This window comes from Hyperolius riggenbachi, chromosome 1, assembly GCF_040937935.1.
Source record: "Hyperolius riggenbachi isolate aHypRig1 chromosome 1, aHypRig1.pri, whole genome shotgun sequence".
Taxonomy (NCBI): domain Eukaryota; kingdom Metazoa; phylum Chordata; class Amphibia; order Anura; family Hyperoliidae; genus Hyperolius; species Hyperolius riggenbachi.
The window spans coordinates 441,275,521-441,300,860 of NC_090646.1; the positions used below are offsets into that span (position 1 = coordinate 441,275,521).

The 25,340-nt window shown below is 42.6% G+C and overlaps 1 protein-coding gene across 1 annotated transcript in view; it reads right to left on the minus strand.

The window, feature by feature from the left end:
- Positions 1 to 2,787: 2,787 nt before the first annotated feature.
- The window catches only part of LOC137519192 (CDC42 small effector protein 2-A), a 154,814-nt gene continuing 132,261 nt past the window's right edge, over positions 2,788 to 25,340 (minus strand). The window contains exons 3-5 of the mRNA XM_068238029.1: positions 22,936 to 23,037; positions 15,056 to 15,169; positions 2,788 to 9,826 (exon numbers count right to left, since the gene is read on the minus strand). Coding sequence (XP_068094130.1) covers positions 15,071 to 15,169; positions 22,936 to 23,037 — 201 coding nt within the window. The 3' untranslated portion in view covers positions 2,788 to 9,826; positions 15,056 to 15,070. The remainder of the gene's footprint in view (positions 9,827 to 15,055; positions 15,170 to 22,935; positions 23,038 to 25,340) is intronic.

Genomic DNA, 25,340 nt, shown 5'->3' on the forward strand with positions numbered 1-25,340 from the left:
TCAATGAGATGCAAATAATTTTGAGTTGATGCAGGATTATACAAATTCTGTATGCAAATGTACGCAGCTTGAAAATGGACCACTAGAATTTTACAGTACATTTTTCAGTGCCAGTACATTTCATTGCTGCTGAGGAGTAGCTTGAATCCTGTCTTCCTTGGTGAAACAAAGCCCACCAAGGAAACACTATGGTATACAGATCTTCACCCTACTGAATCAGCCAGTCTGCTGTACTATCAGTCAGTCTATTGCATTGTACCACCCAATGACATCTTCTAACAATATATGCTAAGTGCATGTGGAATGTTTTTAAGCATCCTTGAGATTTTGAGTGACAGGTTACAGAGTGAATTTAGCATTCCACATACACATTCCAGAGAGAAAATGTGCCTCTTGGCCAGCTGATAGCACAAATATTAGCACACTTTACTTGCTGTCACCTATGAGCAGTAAAATGATCCAATCTAAGAGCTAAGTTGAAAAAGGTAATCCTATACAGAGGACAGCAGTAAGATGTTCAATATCATTTTGGTTGCTGAAATAACTTTTATTGACTTGGTGCTGTCTTAAAAGATAGTTGTATGTACCCACCTGAGTTCTGATTAACGCTAAGTGACACCAATCAGCCTCTCCCTGTTATGCACAAAATAGAGTGGAGCCAGCAGGTCAACAAATTCACTGATGTAATTTGCTGTCTACACAAGTAGCAACAATAGGAGTGGTTGGTCTTCCATGATCATATTTGTCTATGGCTATAATAGCTGAAGTCCTTCTTCCCCCTTAAACTTCCCACAACTTCTGAAGATGAGGGGAGACGACAGTGTTTATGACAAGCTGGCTGTGATGCATGACTCTAGGCTGCACCACTTCGTTCTGCATCCAAAACAGAGAAACTGTAGTTACATAGATAGTTACATAGTTATTTGGGTTGAAAAAATACATACGTCCATCGAGTTCAACCAGAGAACAAAGTACAACACCAGCCTGCTACCTCACATATCCCGGTTGATCCAGAGGAAGGCGAAAAACCCTTACAAGGCATGGCCCACTTAGCCCCAAAAAGGAAAAAAATTCCTTCCCGACTCCAGAAGGCAATCCGATCAAATCCCTGGATCAACATCATTGGGTATTACCTAGTAATTGTAGCCATGGATGTCTTTCAATGCAAGAAAAGCATCTAAGCCCCCTTTAAATGCAGGTACCCTTTCCTAAATGGCTAAAACGTTTTTCCTCCATGCACAGATCATGTCCTCTAGTCCTTTGAGAAGGCCTAGGGACAAAAAGCTCATCCGCCAAGCTTTTATATTGCTCTCTGATGTATTTATACATGGTAATTAGATCCCCTCTAAGGCGTCTTTTCTCTAGACTAAATAAACCCAGTTTATCTAACCTTTCTTGGTAAGCGAGACCTTCCATCCCACGTATCAATTTTGTTGCTCGACTCTGCACCTGCTCTAAAACTGCAATATCCTTCTTGTAATGTGGTGCCCAGAACAGAATTCCATATTCCAGATGCGGCCTTACTAGAGTGTTAAACAGGGGCAATATTATGCTAGCATCTCAGTTTGTATTTCCCTTTTAATGCATCCCAAAATTTTATTAGCTTAGCTGCAGCGGCTTGGCGTTAAGTAAGATTATTGAACTTGTTGAAGATGAGTACTCCCAAGTTCCTCTCCAAGTAGTGAAAACACTATGAACAGCATTTTTTTTTTTTTTTTACAATTTTAATATATAGATTATTTAGTCAGCGTTTGTCCATTGTAAAATCCTTCCTCTCCCTGATGTACATTCTGAAATGTAAAACTGGTGGAGAAATCTTTAGTTCTGTCAGGTGATCTGTACAGAATGGTTGTTGAGATTTTGCTCGCTTGGCAGTTGGAAAAAGCCATTATTTCCCACAATGTAACGAGGTTCACAGACAGAAAACTGTTAGGACCATGGTCATGACATCACACTGTGGGAGGGGTTTCACCACAATATCAGCCACACATATTCCCCTGATTATCTATTTGAGAAAAGATTTTACATGGGAAAGGAGGTATCAGATACTGATTGACGTTCAATTCTTTAAAGGAACTCTATCAAAGTTTTCATTTTTATTTTAATCCCTTTAGGAGGCAGAAAGGACTTAGCAATAACATATAGTGGTAGTAAAAGAAAAAAAAAATCTGTCACCTTATCAGACCTTGTATATGGCGTGCTAAGACAGTGGTGTTGGGTGACGGGCTGAGCGTGGCAGCAGAAATGTGTAATAGTCTCTCTCCTTCCCTCTGCACTGTCCTGCCTGTGCAGAGGGGGCTTTTGGCTGGCCGACATGAACAAACAACCCATGCTATGCTGATGGGAGAAAGGCTTGTGGACGGAACTACAGTAACTGCTGTGCAAGTGATGGGGGAGTGTGCACATGCCTGACGAAGCGTGACTCGGCCAGAGTATCGGGCTGTCCAGCGGGCCACAAGAGTGGCACAAAAAAACAGCAAGGATCCGAGCGCCCACAAGGGAGCTAGAGAAAGCACCAGGTAAGTATAAAACCTGAGACTCCTTTTGTTTTAGGTTCTCTTTTAAGTATATTTAGCGCATGTGCTTACAACACATGGGTAAGTATGCAGCCCACGAATGAATAACAGCGCATACAGAGTGCAGTTTGGCACTACATGGAATCCTGCTGCATGTGGAAAACATCACCAGTTATTTTGTAATCAACAGACACACTCCTTACTCTAAGTAAACTTTAAGTTGTCAACTTTATTTGATAATATACAGAAAATTAAATGAAATATCCAATGCGAGATGAAAGAAAACATTTATTGAATCAATGTCAATACTTCTCTGTAATATCTACAAGCCAACACTGAATTTACTTTTTTTCCCCAAGAATGAACACAATGTACAAAAAGTATGCTTTGTTATAAAAATATGTCAAATATTTATTTCTTTATCTTGATCAAAGAATGTGAAAATATTTTATAATCCTGGTCTTCAAACAGCTTGGTAGTAGGATGATAAGAGCATGGCAAGGGAGCCTGGCACAGTCTGATAATGCTGTTGTATTTTTTGTAGAACAGTGTGTTAAAGTTAAACTCCAGGCAAACAGACACACAGTTGAAATACAGTAAATATGGAATGTCGTACCAGCCCAGAGATGTTTCATGGTGTCCAGCCACTTCTGCAATGCAGGTAGCAGTTAGACTGCCCAGCCCGACATCTAGGCCAAAAAATTAGCCTAAACAAACTCCTCAGTATTCCAGCAAACGCAAACTAGAGCAGATACTGGCTGTCAAAAGTTTGGTACTTCCTTCTAAAAGGAACTGACCAGTTTTAGGCTACATACACAGCTAGGTCATCCGAAACAATCATTCTTTATTATTTCAGGTTTCAGTCTAAAATATTTGTTGAACAGAGAGTCTGCTTGGCTATCTGCAGAGTAGAGGTGCTCATTAGAATACTAATAATCCTGGCTTGGTGCAAATTCAAAAGGGCACTTGAAGCGAGAGGTATATGGAGGCTGCCATATTCACAGTATTTTCTTTTAAACAATACTAGTTACCTGGCAGTCCTGCATCAGTAGTCTGAATCAAAGACCTGAAACATGCATGCAGCTAATCTTGTCAGATATGTGTCAGCAACATCTGTTCTGCATGCTTGTTCAGGGTTTATGGCTAAAAGTATTAGAGGCAGAGTATTAGTGGGACAGCCAGGCAATTATTGTTTAAAAGAAAATAAATATGTCAGCCTCCATATCTCTCTCACTTCATTTGTCCTTTAAACAATACCAGTTGCTTGAATGTCTTGCTCATTCTCTCCCATTTAATACTTGAAGCAGAACTAAAGTATCCCTAAAACAAAGATTTTCACTTACCTGGGCTTCTGCCAGCCACCTGCAGCCAACCTGTGCTTACACCGTTTCCAAAACGATCCTTCGTTCCCCCGCCGTGGCTCACTTTCACTTCACGCAGTGGGTGTCCACTACGTCCTCGTTCATGTTGCCTGGAGTGTCCTGCTCAGGCGCAGTAGAGATTCTCATACTGCGTCAGCGCAGGACGCTCCTGGCTGTGGGAACTGTACAAGGATACGCGTGGCCAGGCTGCAGTGGACGTCGACTTAGAAGTCGGCTTCTACTGCGTGAAGGAAAGTGAGCCACGGCGGGGGAACGGAGGATCATTCTGAAACTGTGTACCGGTAGGCACAGGCCGGCTGCAGGGGGCTGGCAGAAGCCCCAGGTAAGTGAATTTTTTTTTTTTTTTTAGGAATACGTCAGTTCCGCTTTAAAGCAATAGACCCTGACCAAGCATATGCAGATCAGGTGTTTGACAAAAATCTGAGCCGATGAGCTGCATGCTTGTTTCAGGTATGATTCAGACACTACTGCAGACAGATCAGCATGACTGCCAGGCAACTGGTATTGTTTAAAAGGAAATAAATATGGCAGCCTCCGTGCTTCTCACTTCAGAGTCCCTTTAAGGCAACATTTTATGTAATTTGGGCTGATCAGAATCTTCTGGAAATGCATTTGATTGGCTCAGTTCCAACCACCATTCAATCTGCATTAAAACTGCATGCAAGCTGGAAATATTTACATTGCATTGATACTGCCAGGTAGCATGTTCCCTGTACATTGGAAGAAGGGAGATAAGTGGGAGATTTCTGGATAAACCCATCACAAGACAGGAGGCCCCAGATGTTGATGGACACTTATACATGTACTATAGTTTCACTTGCAATGATCACAAACAACTGTTTGGGCAATTAAAATGAAAGCTGTGTATCTAGCTGAAGACTGGTAGCCTGTGCATCCCTCTTCTAGCTTGTGGCCTGTTGTGCAAGAGGCAGATTCAGCTTCTCATACTAGATGTATACAGTACAAAAATATATTGAATGATCTTGAATGAATACACAACTGTATTAAACTTGTGTTTATGCTTACTGAGAATTCAGCTTTAATCCACTGCAAAATACTGAGTTCTGATCACACCACTGAATGTATTGCAACAGCTCTGACAAAGTGAAGGAAGCCATTTTGTTGTTCCGATCAAAGTTTTATGCACCTTATCAAGCTGACAGCATTATGGTGGCAGCAGTTCTGACTTCATTACTGAATGTAAACATGGGATCAACTATTCAGCAGATGTGACTGAATCTGGCAGTGATCAACTGACCTCAAGCTCAACTAATATATTTTAGGCCAATTTTGGGCAATAGCTGTTGAAACAATAAAAAGCATGATTGAGGGCAGCAGTACATTTTTGTAGTGTGGTTGGGAGACCGACAGAGGTATGGCTTTGGACTGCACCAACTGGATCAAAGCTTGCAGGGGCTGCAGTTCCATCAATTGGTTTTCTACAGCTTTCTATAGCTGAATATCCACCACAAGACCGCGGAAGATGGATCGGAGGATACGCGGCGTCAAAAGATGCAACAAACGATCGTACCCCAAACCATCTGCAATTGCTTACCATGGTAAAAGAAAACAATCCCCAAGAACATGACATTGTATGATTGCGCAAAATAGCGTGGGAGTCAATGGGGATCGGAAGACCGCCCACGATGGGATCTGGTCATTTAAAGTGAACAATTCCCACGTTTAATCTGCCATTGTCGAACATCATTTAGCAAACTTTTATTAAGCGATATCATGCAAACAGACGTTCGTTGCAAACGGTTCAAACGTGCAAGTTACCAAATTGATCACTACTTTCTGGTCAATATCGAACTGGGAAGTTTTGAGTAGATTTTGTACTCCTCCAATAAAAGATCTTACACAACAGTGGATAGCACTTTTCAGGTGTGCCTTCCAACAGTGGCTTGTTTAAAGCAATGTGGATGAGGGGTGGAGGTCTGTGATGCCCACCTGGAAATGCAGGCGTTCTTTACAGTGGTTAGGTTTCCTGAAGAAGTGCTGCATGCTGGCAGTGTGAACCGGTTGTTGACCCTCTCACTGCCTTGTTACACTCACCATAGTGATGTGTTGCTGCCTAGTAATGTGTATTTAATGTTTTTCAATAAAAAGGTGACTTAATGGATGTGTTCCGCCACTCTTTCTTGCTGAACAAGCACTTCTCCTCCTTGCTCCTATAATCACAAATAAATATAGTCTCCAAACAAAAAATCGAATGGAAGGTGACTATATATTGGCTGCCAGAAGATGCTGTAATAATCTGCACTGCAGTGCTCTATGAGGTAAACAGCAAAGTGTAGTAGACAATTTATATTTCACTAATGCCAATTTGGCGAACAAACTTAGCTTACTGTTCGTTTAAGACAGATCTTAGAATAAGTATCAGGACAGATTGGGCAGAACAGAATGAGAAGACATTTTCTGCTTATTCTTAGCTCCATATACTATAATGAATGACAGAACGGCTTCTTCCACACTGTGCAGGCTGCAATAAGCTGTATGGCTGCCGGCTCACAATGATTTATGCTCACCTGGCAGGCCCCAGGTATTAGCAGTGAAATACTTCATGTTCCTATTGAACCTGGGGCTTTACATTATTCAGTGTTGCAATAATTCCACTTCTTTCTTGTTTTAACTTATCCCCGCTCTGATTAGCCACCTTTCTTGACACTTCATAGACAGGGTTATGGTTTGTGTGTGGTAGAGTCTGCTACTTATTGTATTGAACAGTTTGGCTTTAAGGTTCTTGGATAGGTATTCTGATTTACATTTACATCCTATATTATTCAGTATTGTGATTCTGTGATCTTATCCATATGTGGCCAACACCACACGTGGATTACAAGTCTTCTTTAGGTCAATATTTTTCAGGTCCACAATATTAACATAAATTGAGAATGGAACCAAACAACATGTACATCCATAAACAGTGCAATATATATATTAAAATAGCTATTTTTACAATGTGTGAGAGACATACATGTTTGAACCTGAGCAGGAGACTTATTTTACAGACACTGTAAAAGTTCACCCTGTATGTTAAATGCCAGTTTATCCACCTCTGTCCTGCTTCAGAACAGGTTGCATCCTGACTGCAGCACTTGTAAGGCCTTTAAGCAACCGGACTGATACTGAAGCCTGCGTTCCCCAAGCCTGAAACCCATGGACTGCATGGAACAGCACTGGTCACTATGACAACAGCAGATGGAAGATACTCTGTGACTTCTTATCCTGGACATTTGGCATGCACTTTTCCTATGTGGTTGCTTCATGAACATATACTTTTCTTGGCTGGGCATGATGTTAATGTTTATACAGAAATCACAGCTTATGGTTCAGGCATTCTATTTACCATTAATTCTTATCAGTTAATAGAAGGTAAAGCTAAAGCCAGGGGTCATAAAACTCTATCCAAATTTTGTCGTAAGTCTTTTCACAGTGACGGCAGAGGTCCTAAGTGCAGAGATTATAAACGGCCTCCTCAGCTGCAGGCTTGTATAGGCACATTCAAGTAAAAGGTGCAAAGCACTACGGGCCTGATTTATCGAGGCTCTCCAAGGCTAGAGGACAGCCAAAAGTAATTCTGAAAACCAGGCCTGAAGTCATATGAAGTGGCTAAATTTTGCAGTCTGGGTAGCTGGGGTAGCTGAAAATGTAATGCATTATCAGCATTGTCATTGCACCATGTTGCATGCTTCGATTGGTGCCGCATTTCAGCAATACAAAGTGAGATCATGTACTGTTGAAGGCAGTGTTTCAGAACTCTACCTGATGACTCAGCAACACTTAACCCTAACCTCTCCCCCTAGCGAAAAGTCCCCTTCGGGGGCTTAACCTGCCCCTTAACAAAAACCTCTGTCTTAATGACTAACTTTAAACTTCTGTCCCTTACTATTAAAGTTAACTTCCCCCACCCTATCCCCTAGCAGATACCTAACACTAACCTTCCTATTAGATGCCTATAAATTGATATTCATCCTCTTCATCTGTCCCTTACTCAATCCCTTCTCCCTCCTCTGTGGTGTACTAAACAGTCTCAAAGGAAGAGCCAGATGCCGAACTCCTCCCCCCCCCCTTCCCCACACACACTCTTAAATATGGTTTATTCCACGTTTATTTACAGAAACATTTTTCTGTTTGCTGCAGGCATGGCTCATTACTAAAATGTCCAAACATTAATTCATTAACCATACTCACTATTGTGCAATGTGAGTGAAGACTGCAAACTTGCCACTTGATATCAGATAGCTTTTAATGAATCAAGGCTAGGTTCAGGTTGTCCAGCTCAGGAGAGCCTTTGTAAATCATGCCATGGGATAAAGTTGAATGGCACATGTATAGCTTTAAATAATGTGAATGATAGGATCCTTGTTAGCATTGTATTGCTGTCTGTGTTCCCATTGGGTAGATTTCTCCTCCCTTCTTGCCCAAGTGAGGTTTTCCTGCAGTCTTCCTTGCTGAGAAGATTTGCCTCCCCCAACAGTAACATAGATAGAACCAAATAAACCTTCCTTCGTTAAACCAAAACTGAATTAAAAGACTTGTGCCAACATGACGCATCTTTGTGCAGTAACCCATAGCAAGTAATCAAAATTTTCACTATAGTAAGATCTGCATAAGTAGGAGTATTAATAACAAATATGGCTTATGGCACTTTGCTCTTTGCACCGTTTAACTGAACGAGCTCATTTGTGCCCACAGAGATGAGATGATCACAGCTCACTGTGGCAAGTTCTATACTCATATGTTTAATGGTCATCTGCAGCCAACCCCAGGCCAGCTGATCATGTGAGACACCGAGCAGCTAAGATTTATGGTTTTCTAAAGTCTCCCAAAATAAGACTGCACCAGGGGTACTTCCTGCTTCTATAGGCATGCATGTCCATATTGCCAGAAAGCTGGGTCTTGCTACCATCTCATGACTATGGGCAACTTATGTGACTGATGAAAAATACCGTTCTGCAACCACCTCTGCGGTTCTTTGCTTTTTAGAGGATCAAGCTAGTGGCTGCAGTTCAGACTGCTTCAGCTGCAATATGAGGGAGGTTTGCCTGCATATGTTGCATGTAATATTGCAGCTAGTAGGACATGCACTAGCAAACATCTAATTGAAGTCCTATACATGGCTAAAAAGCAGGAATGTTATTTTCTTTTTTTTTTTTTACAGACAAAAGCACCAACACAACACTTTATAGGTTACTACACTTGTTTACAATCTCAAGGTCAGATCTTTCAAATAAATATCTTGAACATTTACAAAAAAGAATTCCTTATCAATGGAAGTGATTTATTATTAATGATCATCATTGTCGATATTATTATTATGGTCATAATTACCAAGATCAGTTTGGGTAGACCTAAAGTGAAATAACTCTAGACTAACTAAACTAGAGGTTTTTATGCTAATTCTAAGAGGCTTAAGCATCCTGCTGCTTCATGAAATAATTTTGGCAGATACATTTATCAGTCTTTGACAACAGCTTTTTTTTTTGTTTCCGGTCCCATCTTGGGCCACTGTACAAAGCAACATTACATAGCATGCACATCACCTACTTCACTGACAGTCCCAGTTGCTATTAGCATTGTGCTTGGAGGTCCCAGACCTTTCCACAGACATGAGCAAAGGCCTGATTAGAGCATATACAAACATAAAAAAATGCAAAATTAAAGAAAAAGCAAATAAAAAGTGTGGGCCAAAAATGTATATTCCTAATATATCTTGTTTGGCATAGCCCAAGTGCCTTGCCTCGTCAAAGGAGGACAGGCACTGCCTATAGAGTGTCCAGATCAGCAGCACGGGTCATCTTGTTCCATCACACTGGAGGAAAATGCATCATCGTGCACACGATGGAGAAAACAGAAAGTCACCAATGCAAAATGAAGGTGGTGAAGACAAAAGGGAAAGATGAGCTATAGATCATCCAGGAGATCCTAGAAAGACAGGAGACAAACTATTAATAACATAACTCTGACAAGAACACTGCATGTTCTACACTAATCAGTCTATATACAGTACATGAATAACAGGCTACAGAAAACTTGGTAGCATCTTAAATTATCAAGATGATAGTCAGTCCTAAATGTAACAAGCGGCAAAATGTATTACAACATGGAGGGCGGCATTCTGAGCACATAGCTGTTTGGTCCTATAACTGTGGTGTGATGTACCACATTTGCACCTTGATCCCCCTCAGAGTCTGAGCTGTTGCCTCTCACAGTTCCCCAGAACTTTCCTGCTACTGTCACAATGGGTCCTAAGCAGGTCCAGAGGGATGCTGAGCCCAGAACACTCTACATACTGTAGTTGCTCGGAAGGGCAAGGCCAAGCCTTCTCAAGATGACACCCAGCGTAAATGGTGGAGAATGTCAAAGAAATTTGCATGGAAATCACATCTCGGTGTGAGCGGGTGCAAGATATAGGGGCGGGCCTGGAGGGGGTGTAGGCTTACTGCGTACAGAGAGAAACAGATATAAGAGAACTTAAAACTGAGCTGTCTAACTTGCGGGATGCTCAGGAAGACCAAGAGAACCATGAACGCCACTTTAACATTCGTCTTAGGAATGAAACTTCTTTTATGGTCTTTGGTCAAGTTCCATCTCCCTGAAAGAGAACTTTTCAGGTATCTTCAAATTAGGGGTTATGTTATTAAAGGGATTAAGAAGCTATTTCCTGGGGTTCTGGCTGAAACAGAAAATGAGTACTTTTATGGCCCCCTAAAGTCCTAGCAAGTCCTAGCAAGGTCTCTGATACTCAACTTTGTGGTACCAGCATTCACCAGAGGTCATATCGCCATGACAAAATGCGCATCCAGGTAGATGCAGAGGACTGGTTGGATCTTTTATTGGTTAAGAATCAGCATAACAGGCATTTTCAGCGACAGCAGCGCTGTTTCGGTCCTCAGACCTTTCTCAAGCTGTATCAAGCGATGTTATATAACATCGCTTGATACAGCTTGAGAAAGGTCTGAGGACCGAAACAGCGCTGCTGTCGCTGAAAATGCCTGTTATGCTGATTCTTAACCAATAAAAGAGCTAAAGTACTATTTGATGGTGCGGACTTGACTGATTGAAGGAGACGGTGGAAGTGTCTGAGTGTGCAGAGGCACTGCAAGTTCCAGCACATCGCCTTTTTCCCTTCGTGGGTGCTTGCTACACACTGCTTTACTGAGGACTGGTTGGAGACTTTCGAGGGAATAGGGAAGGCTACCACCAATAAAGTTTTGAATGATTGGTACAGAACTCCAATGCAACTGCATAAGTGGGGCCTACTCCACGATGATCTATATTTTAGGGGATGCAACATCCCGGTGACCAGGTCCATTCATGGTGGCTTTGTCCAGCAGTCTTCAAGTTTGGGTTAATCTCTGAGGTGTTGCAGACCATGGTGGCCAAGAACCCAATGGTTGCTTTATTATTATATTTAGTATTTATATAGCACCGACATCGTCCGCAGCGCTGTACACAGTATATATAGTCTTGTCACTAACTGTCCCTCAGAGGAGCTCACAATCTAATCCCTACCAGAGTCCTATGTCTATGTATGTATCGTGTAGTGTATGTGTTATTCCATAAGCCCTCCCCTACACTCAGTAGCTCAGGCCTGGAACATGGCTATAGCCTTCTTGGCAATGCACTGGAAATGTTTGCCCCCTCCCTGAGTCATGCTTCTCAGAAATATTAATTACATATGTAAAATAGAGGCGTTAACTCGTTCTTTCTTGCACCATCCTCATAGGATTTATGATATGTGAGACCCTTGGTTGGCCTGGTCTGCTACTCATCATTAATATGTGGTTTAGTCAAATTAGTAATGTGTTCAATCTGCTCACCGGTCCCAGGATTAGAAAGGGCCTAACAGCATTTTGTTTTGCTTGTTATTTATTGGCATAGTTTACTTATGAATGTAATTCTACATTTTGCTTACGCGGTGCTTATCCGTTAGCCGGGCGCATCCGGCAGGTGGCGCTGTTGTAGCGAATTTCGATGCGCTGGGTTGTATCTAATTCCATTCATACTTCAACATAGTACTGTGTGAATGGAAGCGCCGCAGGTGGCGCTAATTACATTGATACGTTGATAACAATACAGTGTTAATGGCAAGGAATACATTGTATTTGAAGTGGCTGGCACTTTTACATGGAATTCAAATGAAGGCGGCGGCAATGCAGATGAAGCCGCCGCCTTCCTCTGTTCTTCTTCTTCTTCTCCCCCTTTGCCCTCCTCTCGCTTCTACAATGCTGGCAGCCTGCGGGGACATGCGTCTCCCCCCAGAGTCGTTCGTCACGGCAAGGAATCCTGCTTGTTTCCTTGCGACGAACGACTGTGGGGGGGGGGGGACAGGTGTGAACCCCCCCCCCAGCTGGCAGGGTTGTATAGTTGAGAGAGGGCAAAGGGGGAGAAGAAGAACAGACGAAGGCGGCGGCTTCATCTGTTACATTGCTGCCGCCTTCATTTGAATTCCATTAAGTGCCAGTGCCGGCCACTTCAAATACAATGTATTCCTTGCCATTAACACTGTATTGTTATCAACGTATCAATGTAATTAGCGCCACCTGCGGCGCTTCCATTCACACAGTACTACGTTGAAGTATGAATGGAATTAGATACAACCCAGCGCATCGAAATTCGATACAACAGCGCCACCTGCCGGATGCGCCCGGATGCTAACGGATAAGTACCGCTTACGCTTTTCTTGTAAAAAAAATATAAACATTTTCAATAAAAATGTATTGTTGGGAAAAGCAAAAACTATCACGACAAGAACTTTCAGGATTTTAAAGCCCTCAGAAAGTTCTCTAAAGGTGCCTACAAAGGCACAATTACTGTCACCCGCAGGCATCAGGACTTGATCCCTCAGGCGACCGTACAGGGCCGAGTTCTGTACAGATGCATTGCTGGCCTGTTGCTGCGTAGGACTGATAGAGCAGCACAGAGCATGTGGGGAGAGCAGGAGAATAGGCTTGAACAGCGCTCGCCTGAGACAATCTGCCAGTCCGCATCTCTCAGCCACACATCAGGGAGGATCAAGGACTGTTGTACACATGCAGTCAGATAAATCTACACCTCCCTGTGAGGACACCATATGATCGTTTTAAGGGTCCCTATAACTACACTCAGTTAAGTGGTGATTCAGATTCCTAGTTTTCACCACACAAAAAGTCACATGTCAGATATACATGCATGCTTCTATTCTAAAGCAATCCTTCTCTATTCTCACAGGTGAACTCGATCAGACAATAATTCTCAGCCTAGCCAACAGACTTCTTACTAAAAGGAGATTTCCCAGGTTACTCTAGGATGCCTCACAGACATCCCAGTCACTAAATCCTGCTGAAACCACAGCTGCCAGATTCCAGCCAGCCAATGTTTTTACACACTTTTTGAATATGGAAAAAACATCCCTGCTTAGTTAGAAACCTCTGGCAGTGGATTGGGCCTCCACTGTGACTGACTTTTTATTCCAGTGCATTAAAATAAAATCTCCATGCTGCAATTACTTAGGTACAGCGAATCTTCTTGTAATTTAGGTTTACTGGCTCTAACAGCATTCCCACATATTTTCCCTTTCCGGTTACTGTAACATAAAAACACTACTAACGTACTATTTTACAGCTACATAACCATGCCATGATAGCTACTGAATGATCTCTTTTCACTCAGTCTTGCCAGGCAAATAAACAGTATACGCAGACTCACTTCTCAACCACAGGTTTCTGAAATCTACAGTATGCAGTGTAGAGGTGAACCTTCTCTCGAAATCCTACTATACTGTTCACTGGAAAACCGACTATGTACCAAACACAGGAAGAGCATCCCACAATATCCTCTATAATAAAACCCTACTATCTCTGCGTCCCGTGTCCCTGTGAGCGTCCCATCTGCGCTCTGCGCATGTTCAGGGACGCAGAGACAGTGAGGGGGAGTGACGTGAGCCACACGGCCAAGGGGCGGGCGGGCATGCGCGAAGGGCGGGCGTGACAACGGGGGCGCGCACGGCGTGCTCGGGTGGGCGCGTGCGGCTCGGGTGCGTGCGCATGCGCAATGAAGACCTAGCCCATTTTTAAACTGGCTTAGGTCCACTAGTAGGATATAAACCCCTACACTTACTTTGCATATTTATACTTACCTGGGGCTTCCTCTAGCCCAGCCTTTCTCAACCTTTTTACCCTGGAGGAACCCTGCAAATAATTTTTGGATCTTGAGGAACCTCTGCATTTATTTTGCAGGAGGCATGGTCTTTAAAGGGAAGATCCGCGGTACAATAAAAAAAAAATCAAATCCACTTACCTGGGGCTTCCTCCAGCTCGTGGCAGGCAGGACGTGCCCTCGGCGTCGCTCCGCAGATTCCCGGTGGGCCGGCTGCCAGGTCAGGCTCTTTTGCGCTCCAACGTGTGCCTCAAGAGGGCGCGCTGACGTCATCAGACGTCCTCCGGGCTGTACTGCACAGGTGGGTCGGCCACCGAAGAGCACCGGGAGCCTGCGTAGCAGTGCAGAGTCCACGTCCTGCCTGCCACGGGCTGGAGGAAGCCCCAGGTAAGTGGATTTGGATTTTTTTAACTGCGTGAACCCTCCCTTTAAAAGTAGGTGAGGCTGTTTATTTCACTACCCCCTATTACAATATCCCTCATTATACTGTCTCCTCATGCTAGTGTAATTTTTATTAATGAGCTTATTATTATTCTGACCCCCCAATTTAGTGCTTTTTACCGTACCCCTTATTGTAATGTGCTCTATTACACTTCTCCCACGATGGGGGAAAATGTCAAGGAACCCCCTAACTGCTCTAACTTCACTGGACATCTGAAAAAATGAGCAAAAGATCTCAGCAACAGCTGTCCTGAATCCCTCACTTTCTGCTTGTGGTCCTGTCACTTAAAGTTATTTCCATGGAAACCACAGGAGTGACAGGATAATGCCAGGTGATACTGAGAAAAGTATAGGATATATTACTGACAGTGATCAACAATATCCTGCATTAAAATAAATTGGTGTTTTTGTGACAGTGATCCTTTAGTGCTAGTACAATACATTTCACTACATTGATGATATGAATTTTATTAATTTATTCATTCTTGGCTCCTTCCGATTAGGCTGCATGAGATTTATATGAATATGTTCATGGTAATGGTTAGCCATACTGTGCTGTTTAGCCATACTAACCAGGGAATACTAAGGTTATCCAGCCTTTGTATCCACCAGCTGCATCTGGACGTTCGCCGACATGTTGCCACCATAGCCACCCTTTGACTGCATTTGATTTTGGATAGAACTCACCTAAAATATACCAAAAAAGAGAGTAAAAATTAGCATGGTTATCAAAGCAAAAGCTCAACTTCAGACACCATAAATTAATTATATGTGAAGACACGATTGTTGTTCAGTTAGTTAATGTTATAGAATACACTAATTTTATACTGAATTTTAGCTTTTTAACTGTCCTCACTGCTCATCCATACATTATATTGCTTTATTAGTATAACTACAACTGATACATTCATTTCTACGTCAGAGGTTGTCATGTTCCATTATTCAGACTCCTGTACTGTTCACATAAGAGGACTAAATGCAGGACTGCCCCGCCCTCCACAGGGCCTTGTACCAAAAGAGAGAGCCTAGACCACATTACCTCTCGCTCTTAACATTTTACCCCCTTATTATAGACTGTGTTTCTCAAGTATCCCTATTATGGGCAGCATCATCTCAAATACTCCTTAAGGCCTCTTGCACACTGCAAGTGATTCCGATTCAGATTCCGCTTTTTAATCAGTTTTTACATCCGATTCCGATTTGCAGTTTGCTCCCTGCACACTGCAAATCGGAATCTGAATCAGATGTAAAAACTGATTAAAAAGCGGAATCTGAATCGGAATCACTTGCAGTGTGCAAGAGGCCTAATACATATACAGTGATGTGAAAAACTATTTGCCCCCTTCCTGATTTCTTATTCTTTTGCATGTTTGTCACACTTAAATATTTCTGCTCATCAAAAACCGTTAACTATTAGTCAAAGATAACAGAATTGAACACAAAATGCAGTTTTAAATGATGGTTTTTATTATTTAGTGAGAAAAAAAACTCAAAATCTACATGGCCCTGTGTGAAAAAGTGATTGCCCCTTGTTAAAAAACAACTTAACTGTGGTTTATCACACCTGAGTTCAATTTCTGTAGTCGCCCCCAGGCCTGATTACTGCCACACCTGTTTCAATTAAGAAATCACTTAAATAGGAGCTATCTGACACAGAGTAGACCAAAAGCACCTCAAAAGCTAGACATCATGCCAAGATCCAAAGAAATTCAGGAACAAATGAGAACAAAAGTAATTGAGATCTATCAGTCTGGTAAAGGTTATAAAGCCATTTCTAAAGCTTTAGGACTCCAGCGAACCACAGTGAGAGTCATTATCCACAAATGGCAAAAACATGGAACAGTTATGAACTTTCCCAGGAGTGGCCGGCCGACCAAAATTACCCCAAGAGCGCAGAGAAAACTCATCCAAGAGACCATAAAATACCCCAGGACAACATCTAAAGAACTGCAGGCCTCGCTTGCCTCAATTAAGGTCAGTGTTCATGACTCCACCATAAGAAAGAGACTGGGCAAAAACAGCCTGCATGGCAGATATCCAAGGCGCAAACCACTTTTAAACAAAACACATTAAGGCTCGTCTCAATTTTGCTAAAAAAACATCTCAATAATTGCTTTTGGGAAAATACCTTGTGGACCGACGAGACAAAAGTCGATCTTTTTGGAAGGTGCTTGTCCCGTTAAATCTGACGTAGAAGTAACAGCATTTCAGCAAAAGAACATCATACCAACCGTAAAATATGGTGGTGGTAGTGTGATGGTCTGGGGTTGTTTTGCTGCTTCAGGACCTGGAAGGCTTGCTGTGATAGATGGAACCATGAATTCTACTGTCTACCAAAAAATCCTGAAGGAGAATGTCCGTCCATCTGTTCGTCAACTCAAGCTGAAGCGATCTTGGGTGCTGCAGCAGGACAATGACCCAAAACACACCAGCAAATCCACCTCTGAATGGCTGAAGAAAAACAAAATGAAGACTTTGGAGTGGCCTAGTCAAAGTCCTGACCTGAATCCTATTGAGATGTTGTGGCATGACCTTAAAAAGGCGGTTCATGCTAGAAAACCCTCAAATAAAGCTGAATTACAACAATTCTGCAAAGATGAGTGGGCCAAAATTCCTCCAGAGCGCTGTAAGAGACTCGTTGCAAGTTATCGCAAACGCTTGATTGCAGTTATTGCTGCTAAGGGTGGCCCAACCAGTTATGTTCAGGGGGCAATTTCTTTTTCACACAGGGCCATGTAGGTTTTTTTTTCTCACTAAATAATAAAAACCATCATTTAAAACTGCATTTTGTGTTCAATTATGTTATCTTTGACTAATAGTTATTGGTTTTTGATGAGCAGAAACATTTAAGTGTGACAAACATGCAAAAGAATAAGAAATCAGGAAGGGGGCAAATAGTTTTTCACATCACTGTACATTTGTTAGAGGTACTCCATAATAGTGTAAAAAGAAATGCATTTTAGAACCTTTTATGCTTGTAATTGCTAAAAAAAATACTTACTCAGATTAGTTTTAGATGTGATTTATAATCTAAGAATCTAATCTAAGAATATACTACAATGATTTGACTTTGATAAGTTTAAGTATCCAGGGCTGGATTTCTGGAAAGGCTCGGGCTTGGGTGGCTGCTGCCCAACGAGGTGGCTGGACATTAAAGAAGGGTTGAGTATGGAGAGTTATACATGAAAAGAGAGGCTGCTGTACATGTATTTTACACATGGAAAACGGGCTGCACATAGAATTGCTGCTGCTCATGGAAGGAGGGCAACAAGAAAGTTGGCCAGGGGTGTTAAAATTATAAATCCGGTCTTGGGTATACATACCATGTGTTGGAACCTAGGCTATAGAACAGGGGTGTAAAACTCAAATACAAAGTGGGCCGAAATTGAACACTGGGACCTAGACGCGGGCCTACCTCAATATCTACTTGTTACTTTTGTCCCTTACAAAGTTGCCAGGTGTCTATTGGTCCCTTCCAACCCTATACTGTTCCCTAGTGTCTAGTGGTCCTCCCTCCCCTACACAGTTCCCTAATGTTTAGTGCTCTCTCCCTACCTCCCCCATATGGCTTCCCTGGTGATCTTGGCCCTCCAATATAGCTACCCTGTTGGTCTACAGTGGGCAAAATATAATGCTAAGTGGGGAAACCACTTGTGGGGCAAATTTAATAGCTCTAAGGGCCAGATTTTGCCCCCAAGCCAGAGTTTGACATGTATGCTATAGACGGTCATCTGAAGTGATATTTTAAACAATGAAAATCAACGGTGTGTATGTAGAAACCTAAGAAAGGTGAATCATTTTATTTCAATAGAATTAGTTTTTTTCTTGAGCACAATAAACTCTCTGTAATTGACATAACTGCTGTATACAGTACATCATTTGACAGTAACCTTTATTGGTGTGCAATAAACACCGCATAATGTAAGGGTTATGAACATTCTCAGGTTCAGCTAGTGTTGTTGTATGCCCTGTCTAGCAATGTGGATTAACTATTTTGAAAGGAATGAAGAAACATTGTAAAACCCAACTTCAGATGTGCAATTTATACATTCTGCTACAGTATGGAACTATGGCCGGCTCTGGCGTGGGGCGAGAGGGGGCAGGGCCCCCTCAAATAAATGTCCTGCCCCCTCAATCGGGCAGAGCGGCAGAGAGGGGCGGTGGGGGACAGTGGAACAGCAGGCAGGGGACATGCCCACCTTCCCCACCAGACTGTGGGACCCAAGTGGTGAACTGGCCGCAGTGTCTAATAAATGCCGCCCCAGTTCATCCCCGCAGCCCGTAGCTCACTGCTCCAGCCTGCATAGTCTTCCGGCAGGCAGAGCTGGGCTACGGGAAGATGGCGCCTGAAGCCCTGTACTGGAGACTATTTGTGTCTCCAGTACAGGGCTTCGTCGCCATCTTCCCGTAGCCCTGCTCTCTACCTGTCAGCGTGGGACTTTCACAGGCTGGCTGTGCGCTGCAGATTGTCGGAGAAAGCTGCACCCAGGGAGAGGAGTCTCTGCAGGTGAGTTTTTTTTTTTTTTTTTTATACAGGTGGTCATAAGTTTGTGGTGAAATGCTGGCCACATTACAATTATTTTCTAGTGAAACATTGCCGTATTATGATTATTTTCTGGTGAAACGCTGCTGGATTATGAATATTTTCTGGTGCAAGATTGCCGCATTATGATTATTTATGGTGAATCATTGCTGCGTTACGATTATTTTCTTGTGCAAGATTGCTACATTATGATCATTTTGTGGTGAATCATTGCTGCGTTACGATTATTTTATGGTGAAAGATTGCCACATTACGATTTTATGGTGAAGCACTGCTTGCATTTCATGTGTCAGAGGTAATGGTTCTTGCATTTCATGTGTCGGAGATAACGGTTGTTGCATTTCATGTGTTGGAATTAATGGTTCTTGCATTGCCCCCTCACTGTTACGCATTACATTACAGTTAGCCCCGCCCACAGGACATAATGACCACACCCATTTTTGCCCCTCACTAGCATTAGCGGAAGAAAATGTGCTCGAACATGATGCCCCCTTCACATTTCTGACTGCCCCCTCATATTTGCCTTTTTAGAACCGGCCCTGTATGGAACTCTTGTTTAAGGACTGGGCTCAGAACCAGAAGATCAATGCTAGATAATATTACCTCTACGGATGGAATGTCAGTGGCGGGTGTTGTGAGGACGCTGCCATATAGGCTATGCCCCAATCACTACATTGTTCCAATCTAACCATCTACCTGAACATGAGGTAATTTTTGTTGCTTGCCTTATGTGTTCTGGTCTGAGCATATTGATAAGGAAACAGTGGAAGAATATTCTAGCTACTACATAATACACCACTGTAACAGACAGCTGTGCTTCTCTTTTGTGAAAGGCTATAAAAGGTAGTTGTGTTTTTTTTGTATTCATAGTTCAGCCACCACAGCACTTTCATTGTCTCAGCAAACATTCTTTTAGTAGTTGTTACTATATATATCCGGAACTGCTCACAACACATCCCCTTGCCTCAGGAGATAAGTTCTATCTCGCTTGTGGTGAGGACAGGAGAGATTACTAAGTAGGCCAAGATAATTGCACAACTCCTAATAGGCGGTTGCTGCAAGATTCCCATTAAGATGTGTACAACTTATACAATATAGAAATTACTCATTGCCAAGAACACAAGAATTAACTAATCAATGGTCTCCCCTTGCAGCACAGTGATACAACTTCAGTAATTTAAGGGTTAAGTCAGGCCAGTGCACGCTTCAACTGCGTTACTAAATAACCTCCTTAAGGTGGCAGCCTAAAACTATCATTTTAAAGCAATCCTGTCACAGTCCTAATTCAACAGCTGTGCCTAAAGCAGTCCAAATCACACAGCAGTTTTTTTATTTCCACTTTGCCATCAATTTAGATAATTCTGCTACGTAATCTACAAGCTTGTGTTGTGTGCATGATACCTCCTGATGCTGAATAGATTATTTTCTACCCTGACACCTGCATGCAGCATACACGTCAGCCACATATTAGCAGCTTCCACTAGACAGGTATTTATCTTCAACAGGACAAGACAAGCTCTTGCATAAGACTCTCACTCACCTGCACCTCAAAGCTAGTCATTCAGCAATTGAAGCATTTAGGTTTTGCTCACACGATGGCCGCTATCCATGAAGCACAGGTAAAATAGACATGCACATGTACATGTTCATGGAAATAAAGCAAGCAATGTAATGGGCACTGCACAAATAGAGTGCACAGGTTGCATGCTACTTGTAGGGATGAGCGAGACCAATATTGCAAAAAATGCAGTCTGTGTTCTGGGGGTTAACTCACCAAAGCTGCTATCTACCATTCAATGCTCTCTATGCCGTGTTCCATCTTCTTACACTTACACCTTCTAAACCAGAACTTCCTCTCTGAAGGCGGAACGCAGCATGGAGCGCATCGGAAGTGAGACGGCAGCTTAGGCGAGTACACTCCGGAACACACAGCCTATACACCCTAGGTACACACTGGGACAATCTCACTTTATGCAAGATCGTTCTCGCTCATGAATAGTTACTTTTATAATGCACATTTTTATTTGCACAGACGTAACTACATTGGTTCCACGCACTCCTGCGATCTCTCGCACGCACTGCCGCTGACTCAGCTGTCTGATAACAACTGAGTTATATGAACCAATCACAGGGTGACATTTGTATAACAAAAATCTCTGGTCCTTAAGGGGGCAGACCAGCTCAGTAATGAGGAAGTTGAAAGGAAATTCAACATTTGTTGAGAAAAACACAATTAATTGGTTTCAGCTTCATATCTGGTTAGACTAAGAATTAATGGAAACATTATTTAAAGTGAACCAGAGACTAAGCACCCTCATGTAGTTTACCATATATATATATATATATATATATATATATATATATATATATATATATATCAGTGGGAACATTAGAGAAAACACCTACCCTGCTCTCCGTTTAATTCTTCACTGTGCAGCTGGTATGTTATCAGCCCTGATATAAATTCCTGATTGAGCATTCAGTCTGGCTTTGCTCAGGAATCATTATAGCCGAGTCGGTCTTCTCTGATGTCTTTTCAAGTCTAAGCCTGCCCCTTCTGGCTCTGCTATAATGACTCCGCTATAATGATTCCTGAGCAAAGCCAGACTGAATGCTCAGTCAGGGATTTTATCAGGGCTGGTAAAAGCAGGCTGAGCAGTGAAGAATGAAACCGAGAGCAGGGTAGGTGTTTTCTCTAATGTTCCCACTGATATATAATGGTAAAATACATGAGGGTGCTTCGTCTCTGGTTTACTTTAAAGGAAACATCCAAGCTAAAAAACTAAAAAAAAAAAACTCCACTTTTCTGGGGCTTCCTCCAGCCCCTGGCAGCCATTTTGTGCTCTCACCGCAGCTCCGGTGGCTCCCGGTGTCCTTCGCTGCAGAAGCCGACCTCGCCAGGTCGGGTTCCGGGTCGGCTTTTTGTGCGCTCCCCGGCGCGAGTCACTTGGTCCAGCCGACATCATCAGGATAGTACTGCGCACACGCAGTAGCTCTGCGCCTGTGCAGTATAATCCAGATGACGTCGGACGGACCACGTGACCCGCGCGGTGGAGTGCAGAAGAAGCTGACCCGGAACCTGACCTGGCGAGGTCGGCTTCTGCAGCAGGGAAGACCGGGAGCCACCGGAGCTGTGGCGAGGGCACAGAACGACTGCCAGGGGCTGGAGGAAGCCCCAGGTAAGTGGAGTTGTTTTTTTTTAGCTTCACTTTGTTTACTTATATTTTGTTTTTAGGTGCATACAAAACACATCCATTTCACAGTACTTCAAACAGCAACTGACTGCAAAGAACAACAAATACGGGATATTCTTAGCTGACTGCAACCTGAAAAGAAAAGAATTTTATAAGTTAAAAAAAAATAACTTGTGTGGCATCCATATAATTTTCATGGTAACGTTATAACAAAGGTGGAGATCTCTTTGTGATCACAGATCAATAGGTCCCAAGTGTACTACTCTATCAGGCTACTTTCACACTTACTGTGTCATCGAGTCACTATGATAGTGGCCATACTACCTATGCTGTGATGCAGCAGAATTGGTGCAGTTGGCTGCAGTATGTTGTTGAGCAGTAGCGCATGGCAGGCAGATTGGTGTGATGGCAGTGCAGCACACATGAACTGACTGGGCGAATAATACAAATGTACTTACTGCTCTGAGAGCAAGACAATGTTCGGGGGCAGAGCTATGCATGTTACCCTGTCAGTGCACTCTGCTGCAGGGTAATGGTGTGGTGCAATTGTCTCTGCCCAGGGCTCTCATGCCACAGGACAATCGCACCGCACAACTTGAGAAACCTGACTAAAAGTTCCCCCAAAAGCCATGGGGAAAAAAAAAAAAAAAAATCACCAAATCCTACATCAGCTGACGAAATCCATTTGCACAATCATAGGTTTCCATATTACTTACTGAATTCATCCCACTAAATACATCTCCTGATCCTACATGTGCAGTATGGACAAAGTTCGTAGGTTCTCCGATCATACTTCTGTCAATCCGCCGCCGTCGTTTCTGGAAGCAAACAAAGAGGATTATTTCAAAAGACATCTCTACATATATTTATATATCAATGAATGTAATTTAGAACTAATTTATATTATGTATATTTTGACAAAATTATACTCAGTAGGTCTGGTATTACAAGTAGGTGTTTTACATTTTAGTTATACTATTAAATTCTAGTAAAATAATATATACCGTACTATAGTTCACCTCCATATATTACAGTCTGCAGGCATAAATCAATCTGCAGGCATAAATCAAACAATCACATCTAACAGTTTAGTAAATTAGAGTATGTAGGCATGATTTTTTAGCTTAAAATAAGACTACTTAAACTTAAAGTCCCATTTCAAAATTTTGATAACCTGAAAATGGAGTTGAGAAAGAGTTATAATCAGGGTCTGTGGGTGGCACCATCCTTAGATTGCATCATCATGTGGTTCAGACTACCAGGAGGAAGGCACAGACCAACTTTCTCTGAGAAGACTGTTTAAAGCACAGAGAGTCTGGTGTAGGAAAGGGCCAGTGACTGTGTTGCTAATCGGGTACTTTAAAAGTAATTTATTAGACATTCGCTAAAGAAAGATTATGCACAAACGAAAACAAACAAAAGAGTGCAAAACTGGTTGCCTACACAGGCCTAGAAAAGAAATGCATCGGAAGTGGATCTTTAATGCTGAGCATATACTGTTAAGGTGCCTATACATCAGACGATGTATGGGCAGATCGACCAAGAGACAGATCTCTCGCTCATCAGATCGGATTCGGCGCCCCACGTGGTTGCCGTGTATTGCGTCACACGTGCCCTACGTGTTATAATGCAATGTGCCAGCAACCATTTGGGGTGTGAATCCAGAAGGACTGTGAAGACAGAAGAAGGTAAATTATAACTGCAAAGAGCACATTTTACACTATGGGGACAGCGGGTGGGGGGTTTCTGTTGCCTTTGTTGTTCACTATTAGCTTATGCCGTTACCACTGTGCACCCGATTGAACATGTCGGCCTGACATCTTGCAGCTTGTCTATTCGATACATGCAACCAATTTAGGCCCGATCGCATCAGATTCAGATTTGTATTGAATTTGATTGCTTTTTAAATCAAATCTATTAAAAAGAGCACATAGTGTATGGCTGGCATAATGACAGCAGCATGACCAGTATCTAGACTGCGCTAGAAAGTGTGTTGTGGAACCTGTGTGTTAAAGTGTAACTAAAGTTTTGAGACCTAATGAGCCAAGCAGAAAAATAAAAGCTTATACTGTGAGGATGTTAAAGTCCATTTGTGGGCAACAACAACAATACTACAGACAACAGTATACATGCATGTCATATTAACTATCAAGCAATACGAGTATCATTGAGCTCACCATTCCTTTGATTCTTGTCCATCTCATCTATAAATGTCAATTCATTACATCACATCTTAGCTGAGTACCAGTCACTGATCAGAATGGGAGAGGGGAAGGAGTGCAGTAATGCTACTGAGGCCAAAGTGCAGTCTCTCCCCATGTGGGCACACTGCAGCGGCCACTATATGGCGCCAAAATTTACCTTTTTTGTCATCGTTTATAATGGCCGCGATATGCGTCAATCAAGGTAAATTTTGGCACCTTGTGGTACTTGATTAGTCATGTTAGGATTAGGCACCACCTTTGGGGATATTAGGGTTAGGCATCGGTAGTGGGATGGTTCTGTATGAGCGTAGGGTTAGGTTTAGCCATAGCAAAATATCGGTACATATTACCAATATTTTACCATGGAAATTCAGTGGTAGAATATGGCTAATTTTAGCAAGATTATACCGGCGGCAAACTCTGTGCCCTTTTTTCAAGGCACCTTCCCCCCCAATTATGCTGCTGATGCAGCTGCACAGACGCACAGTTTTCAAATACAGATAGCCAGCTCTGCTTTTTGTCAGTGGCGTAGCTAAGGAGCTGTGGGCCCCAATGCAAGTTTTACAATGGGGCCCCCCAAGCACTCTATACATAATTTATACGGCGCACCAAAATCTGCCAATGGCAACTACAGTGTCAGAGGTGCAAGAAGGGGATGGGGAACAGTTTGTTAATGATTACCACTATTCAAAGTATCTACAGAAGTCATTATTATGAGCATAGGACCAATAGAGAGCTAATTCTGTAGTTAAGGGAGGGCCCTTCGGGGCCCCTCTGGCCCAAGGGCCCCGATGCGGTCGCTACCTCTGCACCCCCTATTGCTACGCCCCTGCTTTTTGTATATGCTTTTTAAAGGTCATTCACAAAGATGTGAACCTTAGGTGGAGTTGTTTGGGTTGAGGTTTCTCCATCTACTA